Here is a 22,587-nt window from a genome sequence, read left to right on the forward strand (position 1 = left end):
ATCACAGAATGCTTTTTTTTTACAAGTGCGGGTACGCCACAGATTAAGCTAATAAGTGTAGCTTGTGGGATTCACGATTCACGCCGGATGTGATCCGTATTTCTAAAATATTTAAGTATCCGATATTATTATGCACTTTAGAACCAGAATTTAGAAAGAAAATAATTTCGTAAGTATAGCTAAAGATTAAATAAAAAAACATTTGCCCATATTTCAACTCCAAAATGAACCGTGTAACAACAGTTTAACAAACAACATTCCACATAAACCATTCGTTCTTTGTTCAGCTTTCCGCTGCCGTCCCCCACCTCTCTCCGGCATCCTTTTCGCATCGTTCGTTTTTTTGCGGTGCTGTGTTATATGCGGTGCTTTTAGTGCTCGTTCCCCGTTTGTCGCTGTTTGGAATTGAATTACCTTACAGTTTTTGATGCTAATCCAAATACAAACACATGAAACTTGGCTGTATAATTCTGTTCATTCATTGAATTCACTCAAACTTGGTAAGTGAATTTTTCTAAGTTAAGGGAACACGTTGCTTTGACATCGCTACTCTTGAACTTCATAAAAAAGTTTACTGTTTGTTTTTGATAAAATTTTGATGTTGTGACTTAAATACCGTATGCACATTTTGTTTTAACTATATGCTACCCCAATTGGAGCATTAATAGTGCTAGAAGTGTTAAAGGATTTATTAAAAATGTCACGATTTCGTCATATAGTTATTTTTTAAATATCCTGGTAATATCTATTGTCCGTTTATATCTCTGTCTTAAAAGTGTTATGCTATATTTAATTTAGTGTTTTTAAAATCGAAATTATGTTTTTCCAGTCAATATACTACCTACAGCAACAATTTTCTCTCAGTTTTAGGCAGAAACCATGCTGAAACAAGAAAGCGTGAATATGGCTGAGTTCGAGTATGATATAAACCAGATGTACAGGTACGCTCATTTTAATTAAATAAATCAGTGTTAAATAATTCTATCTTAGGTCAAAGTGGAGAAGACTGTCGGTAGAGCAGAAGGAATGACTCTTCCTTTCTGACTGTTTCTAAGCTACATGTATACAAATGTATTCATCTTGAGAATCACTTGAGCTATCAATTTGAAATTTGGAATAGTTATAAACAATGCTAACCTAGGCACATTGCAAGTGTTATTTTTGTTCACTACAGTTTTGGTTTATAAATGTTGTTATGTATTTTTCATGTCACTATATGATGTTACTCTAAATGTTGACTAAGTATTGACTTGTAAAAGAGCCCTTGAGGCCTACTTGCAGAATAATTTTTTGAATTACGAATTTTTTAAATTTTGAATCCACCACTGAAGCTAGGTTACCATATTATTCATCAGTAATGTAGCTAATATGATAGAATAGAATGCTAGAATTCTTAGTCTGGCCTAAAATGCAAAGTTCAGAATATAGCTAAAACATTTTTAACTTTGTTGTTATTCAGTTCCCAGTCCTCAAACTTATTCATTATAAAACCTCATTCTGTGTTAAATTAAAAAACTATAGCTCACTATCTTAAGTTCCCAATGTCTGATTATTAAAATTCATAATAATTCTACTTCAGAGTTTATTTTCAGAAATACCCAACACTTAACATTTGAGTACAACAATTACCCTTGTTTTATTATTATTATTATTTATTATTTTATTTGATACACTAGCAGCTCTTGGAGCTGATGCGTGTATATCGCAGCACTTGTGTTTATTTAGTACTTTTTAACGTTCTAAAATGTGTATCTAGTCTATTTTTGAAAGATTTCACTGACGGTGCACTAACAACAGTTTCTGGTAGAGAGTTCCACACATTTACTACACGATTTGGCAAGAAATGTTTCCTAGGGTTGCTAGCACATGGAGGTTTGACTAGTTTTTTAGTGTCCTCTTAACCTTACATTCTGGCTTGATATGTATAGGTCTTTAATATTTGGAACATTGTAGTGTCCAGACAAGACTTTGTATGTCTCAATAAGATCGCCTCGCTTCCTTCTGTCCTCCAATGTTGTAAGACCTAATTCCTGAAGCCGTTCTTCATTTGGCTTGTCTTTCAGTGAAGCAACCATTTTACTTGCTCTTCGCTGTACTTTTTCCAGCAAAGTGATATCCTTTTTAAAGTAGGGACACCATATCTGAAAAGCATACTCAAGTAAAGGACAGAGATACGACTTGTATATTCTAATAAATAGATCCTTAGTAATTACATGGAATGCTTTCCGGATCATATACAGCATAGAATTTGCTCTCTTGGTAATTTTGGTGATATGCGTGTCCCATTTTAAGTTATGTGAAATAGTGATGCCCAGGTCTCTTTGACTAGTTACTGCTTGTAGGGGAACAGAGTCAATGTGGTAATTTAGTTTTACTATAACATGTCTCTCAATTCTACATGCAAATCGGCACAGGCCTACAAGGTTACGTGGTCCGTCTAGGTCAGTGGTTCTTAACCTTTCAGTTATAAGGGACCATTCAACAAAACTTATTTTTTGCCAGCCACCACCAACAGTTCAGAAGTATTTACGTATAAAAAGTTTGTAATCCCGGTGGCATTTGCCTATGACAAAATAAATCAAATCAATAAATAAACACAATTTAATAATAAAAATACTTAAGTGTGAACCAATTTAAAAATAGACTAATGCAACGGAATTTTAAAACGTAATAAATATAAGAGCCTCGGTAGAGAGTATCAATTTGTACCATTTGGCGTTGAAGCTCTATCCATGGGGTCGGTCCCAGTGCGCACAAGTCTTTTGTAGAAATAGAGAAGTCTGGTTGCACTGTGAAGAAATGCCGCCAGCATCCTTGGTACAATGACTCAAGGGCCTATTTTAGATTTAAGCTAGTTATTAATTTAGTTGAGTGTGCATTTATAAATATAGTACCTGGGCAAACCGAGCAAAGGTTATAACTATTTATTGTAATATTCATATTCATATTCCTTTATTGATAAAATTGCAAATTTTACAAGTCAAAAGGTAATACAATATATAATTAGGTCTATGTCAATTAAGAGTACAATTAAGATAATAAATAATAATAATCAAATTCAATTACAGTAAAATAAAAACAGTATAAAATAATATGGTGGTGTTTAGTTTAGGTGATAATCTACATAAACTTAAAAAGTAAAATGTGAACTGACAATTATCATTATTTACAATCGATTTTAACCTTACTGCACTTGTCACAGAGTAACGCCATCTTTTGTCAATTTATCTTATTACATAGGCCATTTTTTTACTAAATTAAACTTGTCTAAAACAATAAAAAATAAAAAATTATATATAAACTTGACCATATAAAAAAAAAGTTAGTCATCGGGCGAGATTCGAACCCGTAACACTCGTTTAGCAGTCCGCGTCTTAACCCGCTGGACCAGACAGACAGTGGCCGCCAACACGAAATTAGCGACCATATTCTGCGTCTAAAGAAAAACGCATGAAAACTCGAAAATATGGAGTGTCGAATTAAGAGGAGTGGCATCTCTTATGGTAGAACTGTTGCAAAAGTGTCCAGCTGTCAGCTATAAATAATAGTTCCAAATCTCTCCAGAGTAGCGCTAGAGTTGCTAAGAACCTAGGCGTTATTGACCTCCTAGTGAGTATTATATTCTTTGTTATTGACGGAGTGAATTGCGCTGTCTATGATTTGATTTTTTTGTTCAAGTACTCTAGGTATTGTAGCGCCACCTATTTAAAGTTTTTTGATGACACTTTTTGGTACATGGAGATTTCGTTCCTTATCTCCACCTTCCGTACTCGAAAACACGCGTTTTCCCAAACATAAGACTAATCTAGATAGATTGTATACCCCCAGAAACCCCCATATACCAAATTTCAGCGAAATCGTTAGAGCAGTTTCCGAGATCACAGAAATATATATATATATATATATATATATATATATATATATATATATATATACAAGAATTGCTCGTTTAAAGGTATAAGATAAGAGATATATCTCCGCCTCTCTGTGTCCGCCGCCTCGGCCGAGGCACGTCTACACTGTAGACATGTGTAAGTAATGCGCGTAACATCACAAATGAGATATCACTCAAACGCGTAATGTTGCATTACGCATCACTCCGAGAAACCAAGCATTACTTCAAACATCACTCGAGCATATGACTGGCCGAAGCGCGCGTAAACTCGTAAAGCATCAATATAGATTGACGCGCCGGTAGTCGGTACGAAAGGTCCGTTCAAGTACAATCCGCGTAATGTATAATGAGCAATGAGACGTGATGGTGTGATGTGTGATGTTTGTTTGCCATGCTATCATTACTTTGCTATCCCGCTCGCACCCGCACTCACTGCTCGCTCGCTCTCATTCCGCAATGCTTTCGGAACACTTCGGATCGGTCCGCTCGGCCGGTCGGTAGCAGTCGCATTTGAGTTATTGCAAATTTCATTAAATTGATACGATAACGGATTTTTGCACCTGCAATCGATTTAAAACTGTAATGCGTTACCATAGAGCTTACAATGTTTTTAGTATTTTACCTATAAGGATGCGGCTAAATGATAATTCGCTTGCGAGTTTGAATTTGACGAACAAAAACGTATTTACTGTTTATTATTGTTGTGAAATGTTTGGTTTGGTTGACTTTCGCGGCAAACTAAATTAAGCACGAGTGAAGTTACTTATTTATCTTTAATTTAATAGTGAGCTAGTGTTTCCAGTACATTCTCGTATCAGTATCATATCATAATTTTATTGATATACCCAAATAAAAATACTACCTAGTGACTCTCGATGGCGTTATCTCATTAATTAACAGATATTTTCTTTTATTTTTTATCTATGATGCATATTTTACGACTATAAAAATAAAAACATTAACAAAAACGATCTATCACATGGCGGTGACAAAACGCAATGCGTAATAGATCGACGCGCCGATATGATACGCCCTAGAGTCCTAACACTCGCTGCGTAATGTAGTTAGTATTAGTACTGTGATGACTGTGATGAGTGTGATGTTGCCATCACGCGCGCGCCCGCGCGCTGTATTCGTTCGGGTAAATGTTTCGTTTCGAGTGATAAGTGATGTGATAGTTTACAATTTAAGAGATAAATTTATACCTCATAAAATTGTTTTCCCAAATAAATATCCTCAGTGGTTTAGTCCGGCTTTAAAAAAAGTGTTGAAAGAAAAACATAAGTACTTTCAGAAATATAAAAAGTATGGCTGCCTTTCTGATTTACAAACTTTTTCATTACTTAGACGGAGAGCTAAAATGTTAGAGGAGACTTGTTACAAAAACTATATCAGCAGAGTCGAAAACGCGGTTGTAGATAACCCAAAATATTTTTGGTCATACACTAAATCGCTCAGTAAAGGATCTCAGAGTCTCCCAGCTGTTATGAAATATGATTCTACTCAAGCCGATACTGGTGAATCTGTTTGCAATTTATTTGCCGATTATTTCAAAACTACCTTTCTCTGCAGTAGCTCAAGTGGCGTTCAACCTATGATTGAACCTACCGCTACTAGCACTAGTATATGCGACATTGAAATTAACTCTAACGAAGTCCTTAAACTGTTAAAGTCTGTTGATCTTAACAAAGGGGCAGGTCCCGACTTTATACCGCCTATCTTAATTTCAAATTGTGCTGAAAGTCTCGTTAATCCCCTCTGTGTTATTTTCCGTCGATCCCTGGCTGAAGGCACTGTCCCTAGAATCTGGAAATCTGCCTTTGTTACTCCTGTGCATAAGTCTGGTGACCGTTCTAACATAAAAAATTATAGACCTATATCGAAGTTATGTATTTTTGCTAAAATACTAGAAAAAATCGTCCATAGCCAAGTTTATTCATCTCTTAAAATATCTTTTATCACCGAACAACATGGGTTTGTTAAAAATAAGTCTACAGAGTCCAATTTATTAATATTTTGTGATTATACTTCACGTAACATGGAGTCTGGTGGCCAAGTAGACACCATATATACTGATTTCAGTAAAGCGTTCGACAGAATAGACCATCATATACTAATTCAGAAGCTATTAAATTGCGGCATCCACGGAAATCTTTTTAGATGGTTCACTTCTTATGTGCAAAATAGATCTCAATCGGTTGCAATAAACGGTTTTACTTCATCCTGGGTTGGCATTCCTTCCGGTGTGCCGCAAGGATCTTTGTTAGGTCCTTTACTATTTGTCATTTTCATCAACGATATCCACTGCATTTTTAAACACTCTCATTTTCTTCTTTATGCTGATGACACTAAAATATATAGAGCTGTTAAGAATGTTAACGACTGTTTGTTATTACAGGATGACCTAAATAGATTTTCTAAATACTGTATCGAAAACAGATTAGACCTTAATGTTGCAAAGTGTCATACCATGTCGTTTACTCGCAAACCCAACCCAATCTTGTTCAACTACACACTTAACTCGACTAGCATCGCCAATTCACATTCAACCAGAGATTTAGGTATTTATCAAGACCCCAAGCTTCTATTTGATAATCATATAAACAAAATAGTACAGAAAGCCTCCAGGTCTCTTGGCTTTATCATGAGATCAACATCAAAATTTAAAAAAGTAAAGCCTATAAAAGTATTATACTGCTCGTTTGTGCGATCTATCCTCGAATATGTATCCGTTGTGTGGAATCCTTGTTACGACATCTACATTAAACGAATTGAGTCCATTCAAAGAAAGTTTTTAAAATTCCTTCAATTCAAAACTAAAACTACAGACTTGTGTTATCGTGATAGGTGCGTAAGACACCATTTTCTTCCCCTAGATTTGAGAAGAAAAATCACTGACTTAGTCTACTTAACTAAAATCTTAAACGGATCTGTTGATAGCCCGGAACTGGTTATGAATATTAGTTTTCGTATCCCCAGAGCTTCTTCTAGACACTACCGACCTTTGTCACTTCCACCGACCAAAACCAACTATCGTCAAAATTCATACTTTGTCCGAGCTCCGAGGTCAATGAATGAACTGTGTCATAGCAACGATCAACTGGATTTACATCTGATGAAACCTGCTACAATTAAAAACCTCATGGCATCTAGTTTCTTTGCTCCCCTGCCTGCAGAAGATTAGCATAGGTTTAATTTTAATTTATTGATTTAAATAAGAAACAAATTACTTCTTTCTTTTCTCATAGCATGTTTTGGCGTTTGTAAAGTCTTTAATTTTGTGCTAACCTGTAATATGACTACCTTTGTATCCTGTCTGTGGAAACCTGTAATTGGCTTCCCTGATACATATTTATGTTAACCTAGTTTTAGTTTATTAAGCTGTTGGTTTTCCGAATAAAATAAAATAAAATAAAATATCTCAGTGTAACATTACGTTTTCGAAAAAGTGATGTGATATAGCATTACTTTTTGAAGCACTGTTTCGCGCATGTCTACTACACTGGCCGTATTGTGCATGAGGAAGTTGCCTCGCGCGTATGCTCGCTCTGTGTGGACCCGGCTAATGGCCAAGTACCAGTGGTGTAGGCAGAAATCTTTGGGAGACACATACTAACCAAACCAAATACTAACCAAAGTATCCTTTGACCCCCAGCGTGGACAGCATGAACCTAAAAGACCTAGGGCCACATTATTCATCAAAAGGAAAGGTACGCATTGTCTCAAATGACATGTACCTACTAACCAAAGTAGGTTTTTCCCTTTTTTTCATAGCTTTTCATAATTCATTTATTGCTTATACAAGATTTTTAAGTACCTATTATATACCAAGGTATTATTAAATAAAGACTTATTCTAGGACTTAAAAACTACCACACACTAACAATATTAAAACTTCGATACTCCTTTAAACACCTTTTTTTTTTCGTTAATTTCTAGGTTGCACTCCTGTGCTTAAATTAAGTTACTTTCTCAAAGACACCGGTATTCTAATTAACTCCATTTCGGAGATAATCAATAATTTATTTTTATTTCATTAGGCCCCTATTAACGTGTACACTTACCTTACGGTCTATTTACATATTGATCAGTGTTTAGTAAGAGTTAATACATTTGCTGCTTAACGCAAGTGCTATCTAGAACGTTCGATGTTCGAAATGTTATTGATATGTCGTAGTTTTCAAATCTTTGGTCGAGTTAAATAATAACGCCCGTATTTCAACAACGCTATACACCATTTAATTACTTTTTATAAAAAAGTATACTCATTTTTGAAATTACAATATGACATTTAGGTTCCTTAAACATACTTACCCCGAAGTTAACTGATTCAATAAAAAAACAGTGTATTCCCATCTGTGTCCGCCTGTGTATGGCGGTGGTCACGTGAGGCGGGCACAGATGGGAATACACCATAAAACACAGTGTATTGTAAAGAATCCTTTGTTTTCCAGTGTTGACAGCATGAACCTTGAAGACCTAGGGCCACTGGGCACCTTCAACAGCCAGGGCAACCTTGTGGTGCTCTCTCCACCAGATGTCTCGGAGGAGACTTTGGACATCGCCTATGCCATGCCCAGTGTGCCTAGTGTAGAGGACATGATGCCGGTAAGTATGGAGTTTAGACTTCTTTTTTCATACTAATTATTAGGAGATCCAAACGTGCAAATGGCATGGGATTGGGCATATCCTCAGGAAGCCACGTATCCAAAGTGGCCCTGACCTGGAAGATGCCCAGAAAACGAAAACATGGACGCCCTAAATTTACTTGGCGCCGTTCCGTTGAGCAAGAATTGGGTGTATTGAGGATGGGATGGAGGATACCCAAGCTGCCCAGGACCGGAGTCAGTGGAAGAAAATCGTACGAGCCCAACACCCCAGCAGGGGGTAACAGGATGGAAGGAAGAAGAATTAATAGGCGATTATGATTGCCCTAAAACTTGGCGCTGTTCCGTGGAGCAAGAGTTAGGTTTATTGGCGATGAGGTGGGAGGAGGATACCCAAATTGCCCAGGACCGAAGTCAGTGGAAGATTATGATTCGAACCCCAACAGAGGGAGGTTTCGAATCTTACACGGAACAGGCGTGTCGACACAAATAGTCATATCGGAAGGACATTGCCGCGCGAAGCATCACTACTGCATGCAGTATCCTGCATCCTGCCTTTTCAATTTATTTTAATTCAATTTTCTTTTTTTTAATGCACTCCTCGGATCAGCCTGTCAGTGTGATTTGTTTGCAGGCAGGCAAGCAGTTGTGCGTGATGAATGTTTGAGGTTCTGTGAGAAGATGGATGCACGCCCTTCTATAGTTTAAAATGTGCTAATTATTTATTTTAATTTATGATAAAGTGTATATAGTTCAGTGGTTAGGTATTACTGTTATCTTGATTAAATATTTTAAAAATCTTAGCCTGTGTATGTGCCTTGCCAGTATATTTTCTGATTGGGTTTCTAGAAAATATTTGCTTTTGTACATATAATTTGCCTTTTCTTGTATGTATATTTTTCGTTTTCATTGCAACACTGTGATAAAAAAAAATGGTTGTCTGTAAAGTCGGTTTACTGACGATAGTTGAACGTGACAACGTCATAAGAAAATACTGATGGAATGGTTTCATTTCTCAAAAGAAAATTTTAATTTTCTTTGTTTGATAGATATTTTGTATGGATATATTTCACTTCATACTTGACGAAAACATGTAAATGTATTATTGTATAGCAGCTGTCCACGCGGACGCATCGCTCACTCAAGTAGGAGAGAGACAGATGTCGAACGCTGCCGAACGCGGAGGCCGATTGTGCCTCTTTGTCGCTCGTTGCGCGCTCTCGCTTGCACTTCAAGCCTTAAATGGAACGTCTCAGAGCGAGGTAACGTCGCATGCGTCTTGTTTTTTCGTGCGTGCATCCGGCTCCATCGAATTATAAGACGTTGTCACGTCAAAAAAATGCAAAGCAGAGGCCGCAACATAAGAAAGAAGATTTAATAACTTCGGAATTTAAAAAATAAATAAACACGGGACCAGCATTGTAGGTAGGGTCACTATCTATAGGCTGTTATCGATTTGGTTAGGCCGTTGCGATGTAAAGGTCTATGTAGCACAGGTCCCTGAACCACCGACGAAGTTCACTAATACTGTGTTACATGTTTATATGTAGTCCTTATACCCAGGTGTCGCCGCGCGGCCCGCCGGCGCGCACGCCGTTCCCTGGAGGCCTGAACTTCGTCGTCGAGATCAATGCTGCAGACACCAACCGCAAGAAGTACTTGGTAAGTTGTTCTAGTCAGTAGTTACTTCAGAAACTTTAGTATTTTGTCTGGAATTTCATTCAGGAAGTGGCATTAATCAGTGATGGCTTATACTTCATTTTTGTTCCTTAGACGTAACTGCACAAATTTAATACGAACACTATTTTGCAAGGATCGGAACCGGTTTTTCGATAAAACTTCGAAATAACCATATATTTCGGTTTATTTTATACTACAAATGTCGAATTCTATTGTGTTTTTAGATAACGACTTATTATTAAATTGTCCAATTAGAAATTAAATACCGTTTTCTTTCCCATACAAAAAATACCGGTTTCCGATCCCTGCTATTTTGGAATGAAGTAATAAGTGATGCTAGTTAGATTTTTTTCATTATTAAACTTTACACTGCATAGTGATTGACAAAAAAAATTCTTGATTTTTATTTCAATCTATTTTCAAAATTTTATTTACTAAAATTTGAAAGGTTTGGGGTTAATTTAATAAAATAGGCAAATTTTATATTCTAAATCTGTTTTTTTTAATGCTCTTAATCTTAAGTCAAACAATGGAAATTAGCACTAAAGTGTTACTTTCCAGTACTCGCACCAGCTCAACCGCATCTACGTGGACATCAAAACCAACTTCCCAGTCCAGTTCCGCTGGGACTTCGAGCGAGCGGGCAGCCCCATGTTCGTGCGCGCCACCACCGTGTTCTCGGATGATGCCCAGTCCGAGAAGAGAGTGGAGAGATGCCTGCAGCATACACATGAGAGCGCTAATGCTGGTGGGTATATTTTAACCTATGACATCAATATATGTATAAGCCCAAAATACATACGAGTAGTCCCATGTTGTCAGGCATAGCTGTTTAAATCGATGAAAAATGGGGTGAAAAATAAATTTCAGATTCCCGCTACCATCCGCTAGTATATTAATTATTTATAAAGAATATTTTGTTAATACTAGCCTCTCGATTACACTGTTGTATGCTAAGAAGTCGATAGAAAGTTTCAATCCCCTTTTTACCCCATTAGGGGTTGAATTTTCAAAAAAAAATTCTTAGTGGAGCTGTACAATATTTCAACGAATAAAATATTGTAAGTATTCAAATTTCAAGTTCCCTTTTTAAAGTTAAGGCTGTGTGTTACTTGTCTTCTATAATATATAACGTGACTGTTTTATGTGTATATTTAAATGGGGATAGATTAAAAGTAACTAGAAATGCTAACTCATTTCAATATGACCAGGCATAGACCCGACCATAGTGCAGAACGTGCTCCACTCGTCGGCCGCGCCGGGCACGCAGGGCGTGTACTACTGCGGCGCGGCCTGCCTGCCCGACTCGTGGTACTCCGTGCTGCTGCGCGTCGACGGCCGCCCGCAGGAGCCCTGCTCACACGCCTACCAGTTCGTGTGCAAGAATTCCTGCTCCAGTGGGATCAATAGGCGGTCTATCGATATCATCTTCACTTTAGAAGATCACACGTAAGTTTATCATTATAGATAATAAATTGGGACATAGGACATTATTACACAAATTGACTAAGTCCCACACGGTCAGACAGGTCGTCGAAATTAGTAGTAGCTAATGTTTACAGCGACTCCTATACCTACTTTGAGTAAAATCACTTGCGTTCGTGTTCTACTGCGGAGCGCCCTCGCTCCCCGACTCGTGGTACTCCGTACTTCTCCGTTGTTTTGTGTAACTTCCAGCTATAGTTTTATCAAAGAGAATTGATTGTAATACAGAGAGAGCCTAAGAAAAAAAGCGTGCCCCTTAGTTTGACATCCAAAGCAGATGGCGCTGTATTGAGTTCAAAGAGTCAAAATGCCTACTTTAGGTTTTCTGTTAAAATTCTGCCACGCACTCATTCGATTTCTAAATAATGCACATCTTTTAAACATTTCATTTCGCTACGATTTTCTGATATCTTCTTTAATCGAACATTAACGTCATAAATCTTAAAATACTTGCACAAAAAGCTCGATTACTCGTCGTCATCCCATGAGGTCAGAGCAAATCGTGCTTTGGTGTAAGCTATTAACCTCACAAAACGCGAACTTTTCTCGGAAGTTTCAAGTGTCAAGCGACAAAGTGCTGGAATAATATCCCACCACCAATACGAAGAATCAAATATAAACCGTATTTTTGATAAAAACTCAATACCTATAGATATATTTACACTGCAAATATTATGGTCTTAAACTGGAAACTTTAACGTATTACTTAATGAACAGTCTAAATAAAAATTCCTTAAACAATAATTAAAACCACCTAATAATATTTACATAATGAATAATATAAAGCTATATTTAACCATAGCAATTTGACCTGTCGAAACAAAGTAAAATGAAATAATGGTATTTATTTTAGTTGCGCTATTGTTTTAAATTTAAGTTATAATATCGGTCTTATATCTACCTAACAGTCTAAATCGGCATGTAACTAGTTTATTCTGTGCAGCATTTCTAGCGTCATTACTCTTTTAGGTTCTGGCAGAATACCAGCGTTGCGGGTCTCCGCAGCTTTATACTTTGCCAGCGCCTATTCTTTCCACCACACATGGCTCGAATCATTTTCATACTTGTTTTTTTTTTTTTATATATTTGTTAGGAATTTAAAACATTGCATGTTTCTATTTAAAAAAAAATAATGTCGGCAATTAGAGCCATGTTATTTTCGTTCACTGACTGCGTCATATAATTGTCAAGCGTCAACTTTTGACAATCAGAGTTATCTTAAAATGTGTGGAGTGTATAGCGTCATCTCGTTTACCTGTTAAATTCCAAAGCACGAAATTGCCCCAAGGGGCCTACCGATTAACAGGCCGCCGGACGGTATCGGCCTGTCAGTTGTTCGGAACTGTTGTTAACTTTTTGTTCTCACTGATAGGCCGGTATCGTCCGGCGGATTGTAAATTAGTGGGCGCCTTTAAGAGGCTGTCAACACCCAATGTCCTTGAAACTGATGTTACTTAAACAGTTTTTTAAGAAAGAATATTTGTTTTAGTGAAGTAAGAAAAATATATGTTCATATTAATTATATTTCAAAGACCGTGGTCGTACTCGATACATGATTGAACGAAATCGGCTCGATAGAAAATAATTGCAAAGATTGGTCTTAAAATCACAATTAAACGGTTCCATGTCTTTATTGTTTTGACTTAAGGGTCTGCAATTAAAATCACAATTTCAAAACATTTATATCCAAACCGCCAACGAGTAAAATATTACACTAATAATCCACTTTTTTTAATTTAAATAATTTTCTTATTATTCCCTCGCCCAGGCCCAGTAACATGCGACAGTGCTATCTCATTTACTCCGATACAAAATAGACAGTGTGCGCGCTTTAGGTATTGACAGCCTCTTAACTTTGCCAAACTGTTTGAATGATTACATTGTGTAGGAATATCGGTAATCAAGCAATTCACTATGTGGTTTGTTCGCGAAAGCTCGTAGCGTCCGACGGGTGCGCGCTTCCCGCAATTTCCCCAAGTATTTTAATATTAGGCGAAGGCCGAAGACAGAGATGCAGGTATCCTACTCGATCAATGTTAGGTTGTATCCTCGGAATAGTTTAGAGGCTAGTGATCCATGCGCAGGGGCCAGGTGTACGGGCGGCAGGCGGTGGGCGCGCGCGTGTGCGCCTGCCCGCGCCGCGACAAGCACAAGGACGAGGGCGCCGCGCGCGCGCCGCCCGACAAGCGCCGCGCGCCGCCCCCACACCCCGCGCCGCCGCGGGCCAAGAAGGTCAAGGTGGAACCCGACGACGACGTGCTGCTGCTGCCGCCCGTGAGTATGCCGTCACAATAGGCGCGAATTGCGACGTCGAGTTGCGGAAACCCAGCCCGCGAATACGAATCAGGGATCGGAAACCGGTATTTTTTGTATGGGAACGAAAACGGTATTTTTTCGTTCTTTGTTAATTATTTCATTTCTGATTGGGCAATCTCGTAATACGAAGTCGTTATCTAAAAACACAACCGAGTCCTATATTTGGAGTATAAAATAAACCGAAATATATGTTTATTTCAAAGTTTTTCCAAAAAACCGGTTCCGATCCCTGATACGAATAACAAATAACGAATGCCGTCACACGAGCGGGACCTGCCTCGTGATTGGCTGTATCCGCCCGCTATATCTTTGTTTACAATATGCCTAAGCAGACGCTTAAAAATGCGTAATTTGCGTCGTGTACGAGTTTTTTAAAGTGCTGGTCCATCTACACTAACTCTGTAATAGGGCTGCACCGATTTAATGACAAAGTGCCCCTGCCCCTATATGTCATAATTCCATACGAATTTGATATATATTGTAGCACTCCACTCTTGCTAGTCGGTCTTTAATTAGCTCATATGTAACGTTTCATAAAAAACCACAAATAAGCTTTAAAAAACTTGAACTCATTTGACATCTATACGATAACTACTATAGGAGCCGTGCGCGTTGGAGTGTCTGCCATCTTGTGGCCTAAATCGGAAACATAAACTTTACATTGACACTTCACGCCTAAGCAAGTGCCGCCCTCTACAGTTCACGCCCGTTTTCTTATGCATTGTAGGTTCTGCCATCTTGTGGGCTACATTGGAAGCTTAAACTTGACATTTAAACTTCGCGCCAATAAACAAGGGGCTGTGCTGCCCCCTACAGTCCATGCACGCTCCAACTGACCAGAATGTCACTAAGCTAAATTCCTAAATTAAAATCCTCTATCCTAAACACAGATCTGAGACCTTTTAAGTGTGTCCATCTTACAGACGTGCATCGGCGTCATCCCGTATCTTGATTGTTAGGAATAATCTTAACACTTTCAAAACTAACCTCATCTTCGACAGCTACCAATCGTGGGTCGCCGGACCATGATCACCGGTCTTGAAGTCATGCTGAACATGATGGAGGCAGTAGTGGCCAAAACTCCAGAACATGAAGCCGACAAATACCAGAGCTCCATCCGGGCGCTCCGGCTCAAAATCCAGGAGCTCCGGGGGGGCTCACAGGCTGAGTAGTCTAATAGTTTAATTTCAGCTCTTAGAAGACAACTGAAGCAACACTTGTAAACTAAATCAGAAAAACAATCGGAAATATGTGGATTTTACCGTTGTTCTTCTTTTTTCAGACCTGAACACACCGGATGCGTGTGCTTAGGCGTGCGCGTGAGCGTTGTAATATACAGATCCTTATAAGAGGTGACACACAGCTTGCGACATTAACCTTTTAGCGCTCGTCTACGCACACGCACGTGGGTTGCTCTGGCCTTTAATGATGTAAATTATAAATAGTGCATCATTTAAAAAAAAAAGGAAATTCGACCGAGTGCCTTAGATGCTAATTACAGTTTTTTTAATTAATTGTGTGCCCATTTTACAAATGCAAAAAATCGTGTCTTCAATATTAACAACTGTTTAGTTAGAGTTAGTCCAAGAGGTCATCCATTAATTACGTCACGCGTTTAGGGGGAGGGAGGGGGTCAAGAAAATGTGTCATGGGGGAGGGGGAGTCACAAACTTTGTCACGTCCCTTTAACTTTCATTGGTAGCCGAAAATTGTTTTGATTTTTTTTCGCAGTACAGCTAAATAACTAGTTTTTGCAATGACATATCGTTTTTATCCGTGTAATTTTTATTCCTAATCAGTTTCGTGTCGTAAAATTTCTAATATTACTATTATTAAAAAAATGTTTAATGAAAATGTAAAAAATTGCTGGTGTGATGAAAAAACTGGTCAGAAGTGAAAAGATGGTGGTCAAAAAACTATGAAATTCGTGAGACGTAATTAATGGATGACCCCTAAGACTAAAATTTGAGTGTTATTTTTGAAAAAAAAAACTACTCTGTGTTACACACCTCCGATGATTTTAAACACCATACACATAATTATGTAGGGTTAAATAAAATCGCGTCCCCTTCCGACTTCTGGTAATTTTACAATACAAACAAATTCAATAAGTTCATTGATTGTTGTTCTTGATGAAATTATGAGTTGTATTCGTTTTCGTTGTTTTCTAACTAGTTACCTAAGATTTTGTTGTAGTTTTGTACTACTTTTATAGCATTTTTTATTTTTAAGTCTAGAATTATGGTAATTATAGAATTATTTTGATAATTTCTATTATAGCTACTTCCAGTGCTAAGTATTATTCTTCTTTGTAATTCGTTTTTATTAGATTTTACTTTTTAAATTGTGCTTCCTTCTTATGCAATTTTAGGAAATAATTTGACATTATTAAATTACTGACGTGTTTATTCTGTTTAAAGCAGAGACGCTTTCCATGTAGATTTTCGTTCATTGACCCGCTTGTTGATATCTCTATTGCACTCGCATAATTATACTGCTGTCCTGCCCATTATGGAGGGTAGAGGTAAGGAAAACTATGTGCAACATTAAATAGGTGGCGCCACATTACACCGAAATGTCATAGAACTAGTATTTTTATAGATGTGCTATACGCGTGCGCCCGTGAGGGACAGAACATACGCAATGCGACAAAATTAAAAACACGTTTTAACATTCCTGACAACATACCAAAAACAACCTACGTAATTTGGTCGGGTTATTTGTTGCCCTCCCCATTTCATCTATGATACTTTGAATGGTTCATGTAAGTTTATGAGCCACCGGAGATTAAAAAAAATTAAATGAAAAAAAATTAAAATTATTTATTTGGTCGCATACAATGTTCATATAATTGTGCTAGTATCTCTTTTTAAGTATTGTAAATACTTGTATTAAGAGAATACCGCTCTTCCACTATTGGTGTAACAGAGTTATTTTATGCTATTAACATTAGTTATGGTAACAATTTACAATTATAGTTAGAATTAAAATTGACATTAGAATATCATGTAAAATCAGAGATAAGGAACTATTATTTAAAGCTGAATGCTGATCACTTTGGCAACAGTTCTGCCATAAGGGATTGTTGTCCATTCTCTACCGTCTATAAGTTCTCCCATAAGAGATTATTCTTCATACTGCCCATGATGCCGGTTGTCATGTCACTATGCGAGCTTGACAGCTACGGAAGGTGGAGATAAGGAACGAAATCTTCATGTACCAAAAAGTGTCATCAAAAACTTTAAATTGGTGGCGCTACAATACCTAGAGTACTTGAACAAAAAAATAAAAACATAGACAGCGCAATTCACTCCTTCAATAACGCCTAGGTTCTTAGCTACTCTAGCGCTACTCTGGGGAGATTTGGAACTATTATTTATAGCTGACAGCTGGACACTTGCAACAGTTCTACCATAAGAGATGCCACTCCTCTTAATTCCACACTCCATATTGACAGCAATATAAATATATAATTATGCGCATGCAATAGAGATAGCTACAGGCGAGACAATGTATGAAAGTCTACATGGAAAGCGTCTCTTCTTTAGTTAAAAATTATGAATAATTTCGAACTTATTTCTAACTTGCCTTCGTTTTATAACATTTTGTATAACGTTTTATAATTTCGATTGGTTGAATAATTAATTACTAATAACTATTCGCCTCTCGCTCAATCTCATGCTCGAGAAAGAGGCAAATAGACGCTGCCATTCTATCCCCTTTTACGGACTTGTTATTAAATACACTATGCACTCGCTCATCCGGCACCTAAATTTTTTTCCCTGTGTCGGTTCGTAGGAAATGCCGTATTATTGAATTTGTATGGATATAAAAGCCTTATTGAAACAATTTCTACACCCACTGTAATCCGGCGTTCAGCCGTGTATCGCCGGATTATCGAGCGGGACATCTGAGACGCTAATTGCCGAATTACTGGGTGTGCCGGATTGGCGAACGCTTACTGTAACTTTATAAAAGTGTACTATACTACTTTTTTTTTATTGTACTTATAATGATACCCTAATCTTGATGTTAATATTAATCCTTTGCTATGTTTACATGCTTGCGAAGTCTTATGGCGTGTTTTTACCCCAAGATGGGGACATCTTAAAAAAGAATGTTTCTTGTCTAGTTTTTTTTTTATACTACGTCGGTGGCAAACAAGCATACGGCCCGCCTGATGGTAAGCAGCCTCCGTAGCCTATGTACGCCTGCAACTCCAGAGGAGTTACATGCGCGTTGCCGACCCTAAACCCGCCCCCCCTCGTTGAGCTCTGGCAACCTTACTCACCGGCAGGAACACAACACTATGAGTAGGGTATGGTGGGTTGGGTATATGTAGGGTATGGGTATGGTAGTTGGTGTCTCAATTGGTAAAAAGTCGCATTTATTTTGTCCCAGTTATCTCCAGTGGTAAGTTTTTAACAGATGTGCTTTATGGAACTAGGTTTTTTACAAGCTTTTATTTAACTTTCAATGTACCAGTGTATACCAAATCTTGCAAGTTAAATTTGAGCCGGTTTCCGATGAAGCTGAAAATTTGCATACAAGGTGATCTGATGATGGAGACTGCAGGTGGCCATAGGAACTATGATAAAACAACGCAATACCTTATTGTGTTTGGGGTTTTCAGAATTGTCTCCAAAAGTTTTACTTGCCTGTGGAAAGAACTTATTTTTTAATCTAAGAGATTGGTTGACTGGTAGAGAATGCCTTAAGGCATTAAGTCCGTCATTTGTACCTTCATGTATTGTGCAATAAAGATTAAATAAATAAATAATAAAACCCCATATTGCGTATCGTACTGAGGCTTGGCAATCGTGTAAAACATGGAATGATAGCTTTAATTCCGTGATAAAGACAAGGTGCATTTGTGTCTGACACTAGTCAAGCTTGTATGGTGTCGGCACGAGAGTTGAAGTCACACACACAACAACAAAATCATGTAGTATGTTCGGAAGAAGAGTCGTGAAATGTATGCCCCATACATACACGACTCTTCTCTTTCCGAACAGACTCTAATATCTGCGAGATTTTTTTTATGGGTTACTATTGATTTGATTGCATGTCGATTTAGAAATTAATATTCCTTTTTCGTAACGATAAAGTAGAACCAAAAAGATGGACCAAGGTGGTTCAAGATGCACCAAAAAGTTTCTTCAAGGTGGGCTTATGTCACTTTACTCATTCATTCAATACCTACCTAATTGCATAAACACAATTAGTACACTTGTGTAGTTGTGTGTGTGTAATTATTCATTTACATTTAGTAAAGACATTGATTAAGATACGTGCACGAGATGGTGCTGTACCGCTCCATAGATTTTGCGGTAACTCGAATCTCTGACTGTCAAAATTTGACGTTTGACAATTCAGTGACCGCAAAACATGTGGCGCAGTACAGCGCCATCTGTTTTAGATGTCAAACTATGGGGCACGGTTTTTTTAGACTTAACCTCTCTCCTGTCGATACCTATATACATTTTGTCTTATCACAGCCATATTTTGCATACGATGTATTTGAAATTGATATACCCCCTTATTCATAAATGTGTACTAAAGTTACGATGCTGCTAATCATCGTTTGTCCCTTTCCGACGTATTGGTATGATGGAAAGGGACAAACGATTATTAGCGGCATCGTAACTTTAGTACACGTTTATGAATAATGCCGCTAATCATCGTTTGTCCCTTTCCGACGTATTGGTATGATGGAAAGGGACAAAAGATGATTAGCGGCATCAGGGCCGGATTTAGGGGAGGGCAACCGGGGCTACTGCCCCGGGCTTCCACAAAAGAGGGGCCCCCACAATAGAGAATTCGGAAAATTTACCATTTTATTTGGAAAAAAATTGGGGCCAGGGGGCCTCCACTCCTTTATTGCCCGAGGCCTCCAGACCTCTAAATCCGGCATTGAGCGGCATCGTAACATTAGTACACGTTTATGAATAAGGGGGATAGAGATTAGGGTGTCAGACTCGGAGAACAGTGACCTAATATAAAACCGCCGATTATAAATTATAACCTAAGTATACCTACTTAAGTACTTTTTTTTTTCATTGTATCGAAGCTCCTGTTTGTGAGATGTTAGAAAGTCCTTCAGGATAATTAATTAATAAATAAATATGCTAAGACAATTTTTACACCTATCTACCTTACCTAGTCGGATACCGATTGCATTGACATATATCTAAGGACGGGCCTTTCGGGCACTAAGAATGATGCAAGTCGTGGCGTTAGACTGCACGATTGGCTCGAATTCGTGTGAGTGACGTGGTCAAAGTAGTTTAAAACTAAGGGCTTTCTTAAAATCTCAACTGCAGTAAGCTGGATATTTTATTCAATGGTGCGTATCAAATAACTGTTACAGCGATGTTCTCATATTGGAAGAGAATCACTTTGTAGTGCCTCTAATTTTATGTAGTTCAGCACAGAAATTTACGTTAAACTTAAAACACGGAATGTAAGACATGTTAAGGTTAGACCAAGCTAATTTGGCAGCGATTTTGATAGCCCAGACTGCAAGTATGTTAAACGTCAAACTTCTGTGAAATTATGACGTTTAAATAACACTTGCACAGTCTGGGCCATTAAAATCGCTGCCAACTTAGCTTGGTCTAACTCTATACTTCTAAACAGATCAGGGGCACTACTTGAGATTACTTGAATTATAGTTTCTGATAATTTGGTTAATCAAGTGTATTGTAAATATTGTTACTTAGCTGTAAGTATCATCATGATTTTTATATTGTGGTGCTATTCCTATATGTAATTAGTTACATAATTATTGTTTAAGTTTTATAATTACTCATTCTGTTTTAATGTCGGCAATTCCTGGATTATGAAAATACGAAACACCACCAACGAAATATTATGTACCAAACGCCATCTATCCGCCTTTAAAGTGAAATTTTTAACCGTGAATGGTTATTAAAATTTGATGATAAAATATTTATTTTATTATTTTATCCTTACTCAGAACATGCTCAGAGATACCGCTAAAATGGAAAGGTATCCCCTTCCTAATTCAAATAATTATGACAGCTGTGCTGTCAACGCGCTAGACACCCAGTCCTTAACTTTAAACAAATAAGCAATATTTGATTCTATTTTAAGAAGAGAAAGTTCAAAATGGCAGTAGAGTCATAGTTTATTTATAATTGATACCCCTTCAAGAGGTTAGCGATTAGGAACGGGTATCAGCTTACCCGTATTATGAACCGCTTAAAAAGCTAAATTAAAGGGTTTTAGTTAGCAACGACTCTGATAAGCAAATCCTTGTTAAATACCCCTTCCAAAACTCAAAGGGGATACGACTGGTCCCTGCTCACAACAAGGAATTGTGTGGTTAATATAGTAGTCATTCTTGTGGAGGTATGAATTTCTCTAGTATTTGAAATATACAACTTATTGTTTTAGTGCAGCAATACTCAACCTGTGGCCTGCCAGGTTTTTTTACGTCTACTAGGCAAGGCTTTGTGGTCTTCAAGAACAAAAGATTATGGCTGTTTTAGTGGATTTGGGCAAATATTATAAACTAGCATCTTAGTGTGTTAATAAATATGATTTATTAACATTAACACTTAAAAATAACGCTCAACATCATGCTGTCTGAAAAAACTTAGTTCTTTCACTTAAGAAAACTGACTTATAAACATTGTCAATTCTCACAGAAGTTTTAAGTGTCCAGTGATTTCATCAATAACTTCTTTAGGAGCTGGCCCTACTCCTAGAACAGTTATAGAATTGGGGGCAATTTGAGTGCGCCCAGCATCTCTGATCATTGAAGTAACTACTCCCATTTTCTTTGCTTTCTCGGCTAACTTCTTTATTTCATCAACTGAGTCTATTTTTAGGGCTATCTTGGCTTGACCGGTCATCTGCCACTGCTCTAAGCCTTCCGGGTCCTTCCGCTGAGCCTTTTCAAAGGCTCCTACTGATGCATGCCCACATTGAGCTGCTATTTTTCCTTTGGACATCTGCAAGTCTGTTCGGACCACTAGGACGAGCTTGTATTCTGATCTGGATTTAAACTGCAATATGATAAAATTACAATTAATTAAGCTGACTCGAGTAATACTTTTTTTAAATATTCAGTTCAAGTTTCAATTCCTTGATATTAACAATATTTATAATTTAAATGTGAAAGTGCACATACTAGAGACAGAAACCGGGGATAACCTTCACTGTAGTTTCTTAATCGTCAGTAACAATTTAAGGATGCATCAACAATAATTTAATGACTAGAAGTTACCTTCTTAATAGTTTCTACGGCTTTGCTGGCGTTGGAGAATATTCCAAGATATTTCCTAAGGGCAAACAGGGACAGGCCTAGACAAAGACCGCAACCCAACCCGGAGAGGAAGGAAATATTCAGTTCCATTTTTCGTTTGGTAGAAATGATTGAAGTTTTTAAGTAGATCTAGATTTGATCTATTGCTTTTGTATTAATCGGCCGATCGCTTTATTTGTTGTACAAATCATAAAAATTAACCTATTTGGGTATAAACTCCGTACAATCAACGAACGAGTTACGGCAAATGCAATGCAAAAGTGACAGATAGTGTAATTGTCAATGTCAACTGTCAATGAGTAAAAAAATGT

General features: G+C 37.5%; 2 protein-coding genes across 2 annotated transcripts; one reads left to right on the plus strand and one right to left on the minus strand.

The window, feature by feature from the left end:
* Window positions 1–342: 342 nt before the first annotated feature.
* Window positions 343–20,932, plus strand: LOC133528849 (cellular tumor antigen p53-like). The gene is made up of 8 exons (XM_061866335.1): window positions 343–500; window positions 865–941; window positions 8,350–8,503; window positions 10,066–10,164; window positions 10,744–10,930; window positions 11,394–11,631; window positions 13,752–13,941; window positions 14,985–20,932. The coding sequence occupies exons 2-8, from the start codon at window positions 880–882 to the stop codon at window positions 15,153–15,155; spliced, it is 1,101 nt and encodes a 366-aa protein (XP_061722319.1). The 5' UTR covers window positions 343–500; window positions 865–879; the 3' UTR covers window positions 15,156–20,932.
* Window positions 20,933–21,528: 596 nt separating this feature from the next.
* On the minus strand, window positions 21,529–22,545 carry LOC133528857 (peptidyl-tRNA hydrolase 2, mitochondrial-like). The gene is made up of 2 exons (XM_061866344.1): window positions 22,238–22,545; window positions 21,529–22,016 (listed from the first exon to the last, which is right to left on the minus strand). The coding sequence occupies exons 1-2, from the start codon at window positions 22,364–22,366 to the stop codon at window positions 21,651–21,653; spliced, it is 495 nt and encodes a 164-aa protein (XP_061722328.1). The 5' UTR covers window positions 22,367–22,545; the 3' UTR covers window positions 21,529–21,650.
* Between the last annotated feature and the right edge of the window lie 42 nt (window positions 22,546–22,587).

The sequence above is a fragment of the Cydia pomonella genome, chromosome 20 (genome assembly GCF_033807575.1).
Source record: "Cydia pomonella isolate Wapato2018A chromosome 20, ilCydPomo1, whole genome shotgun sequence".
NCBI lineage: Eukaryota > Metazoa > Arthropoda > Insecta > Lepidoptera > Tortricidae > Cydia > Cydia pomonella.

Bases quoted from the DNA above. Each gene is read 5' to 3' on its own strand.
- LOC133528849 (XM_061866335.1), top strand. From the start codon at position 880: ATGCTGAAACAAGAAAGCGTGAATATGGCTGAGTTCGAGTATGATATA. The intron at 8,504-10,065 runs GTAAGTATGGAG...CCTTATACCCAG, and splicing joins GTGTAGAGGACATGATGCCG to GTGTCGCCGCGCGGCCCGCC. The intron at 11,632-13,751 runs GTAAGTTTATCA...ATCCATGCGCAG, and splicing joins TTCACTTTAGAAGATCACAC to GGGCCAGGTGTACGGGCGGC.
- LOC133528857 (XM_061866344.1), bottom strand. From the start codon at position 22,366: ATGGAACTGAATATTTCCTTCCTCTCCGGGTTGGGTTGCGGTCTTTGT. The intron at 22,017-22,237 runs GTAACTTCTAGT...ATCATATTGCAG, and splicing joins CCGTAGAAACTATTAAGAAG to TTTAAATCCAGATCAGAATA.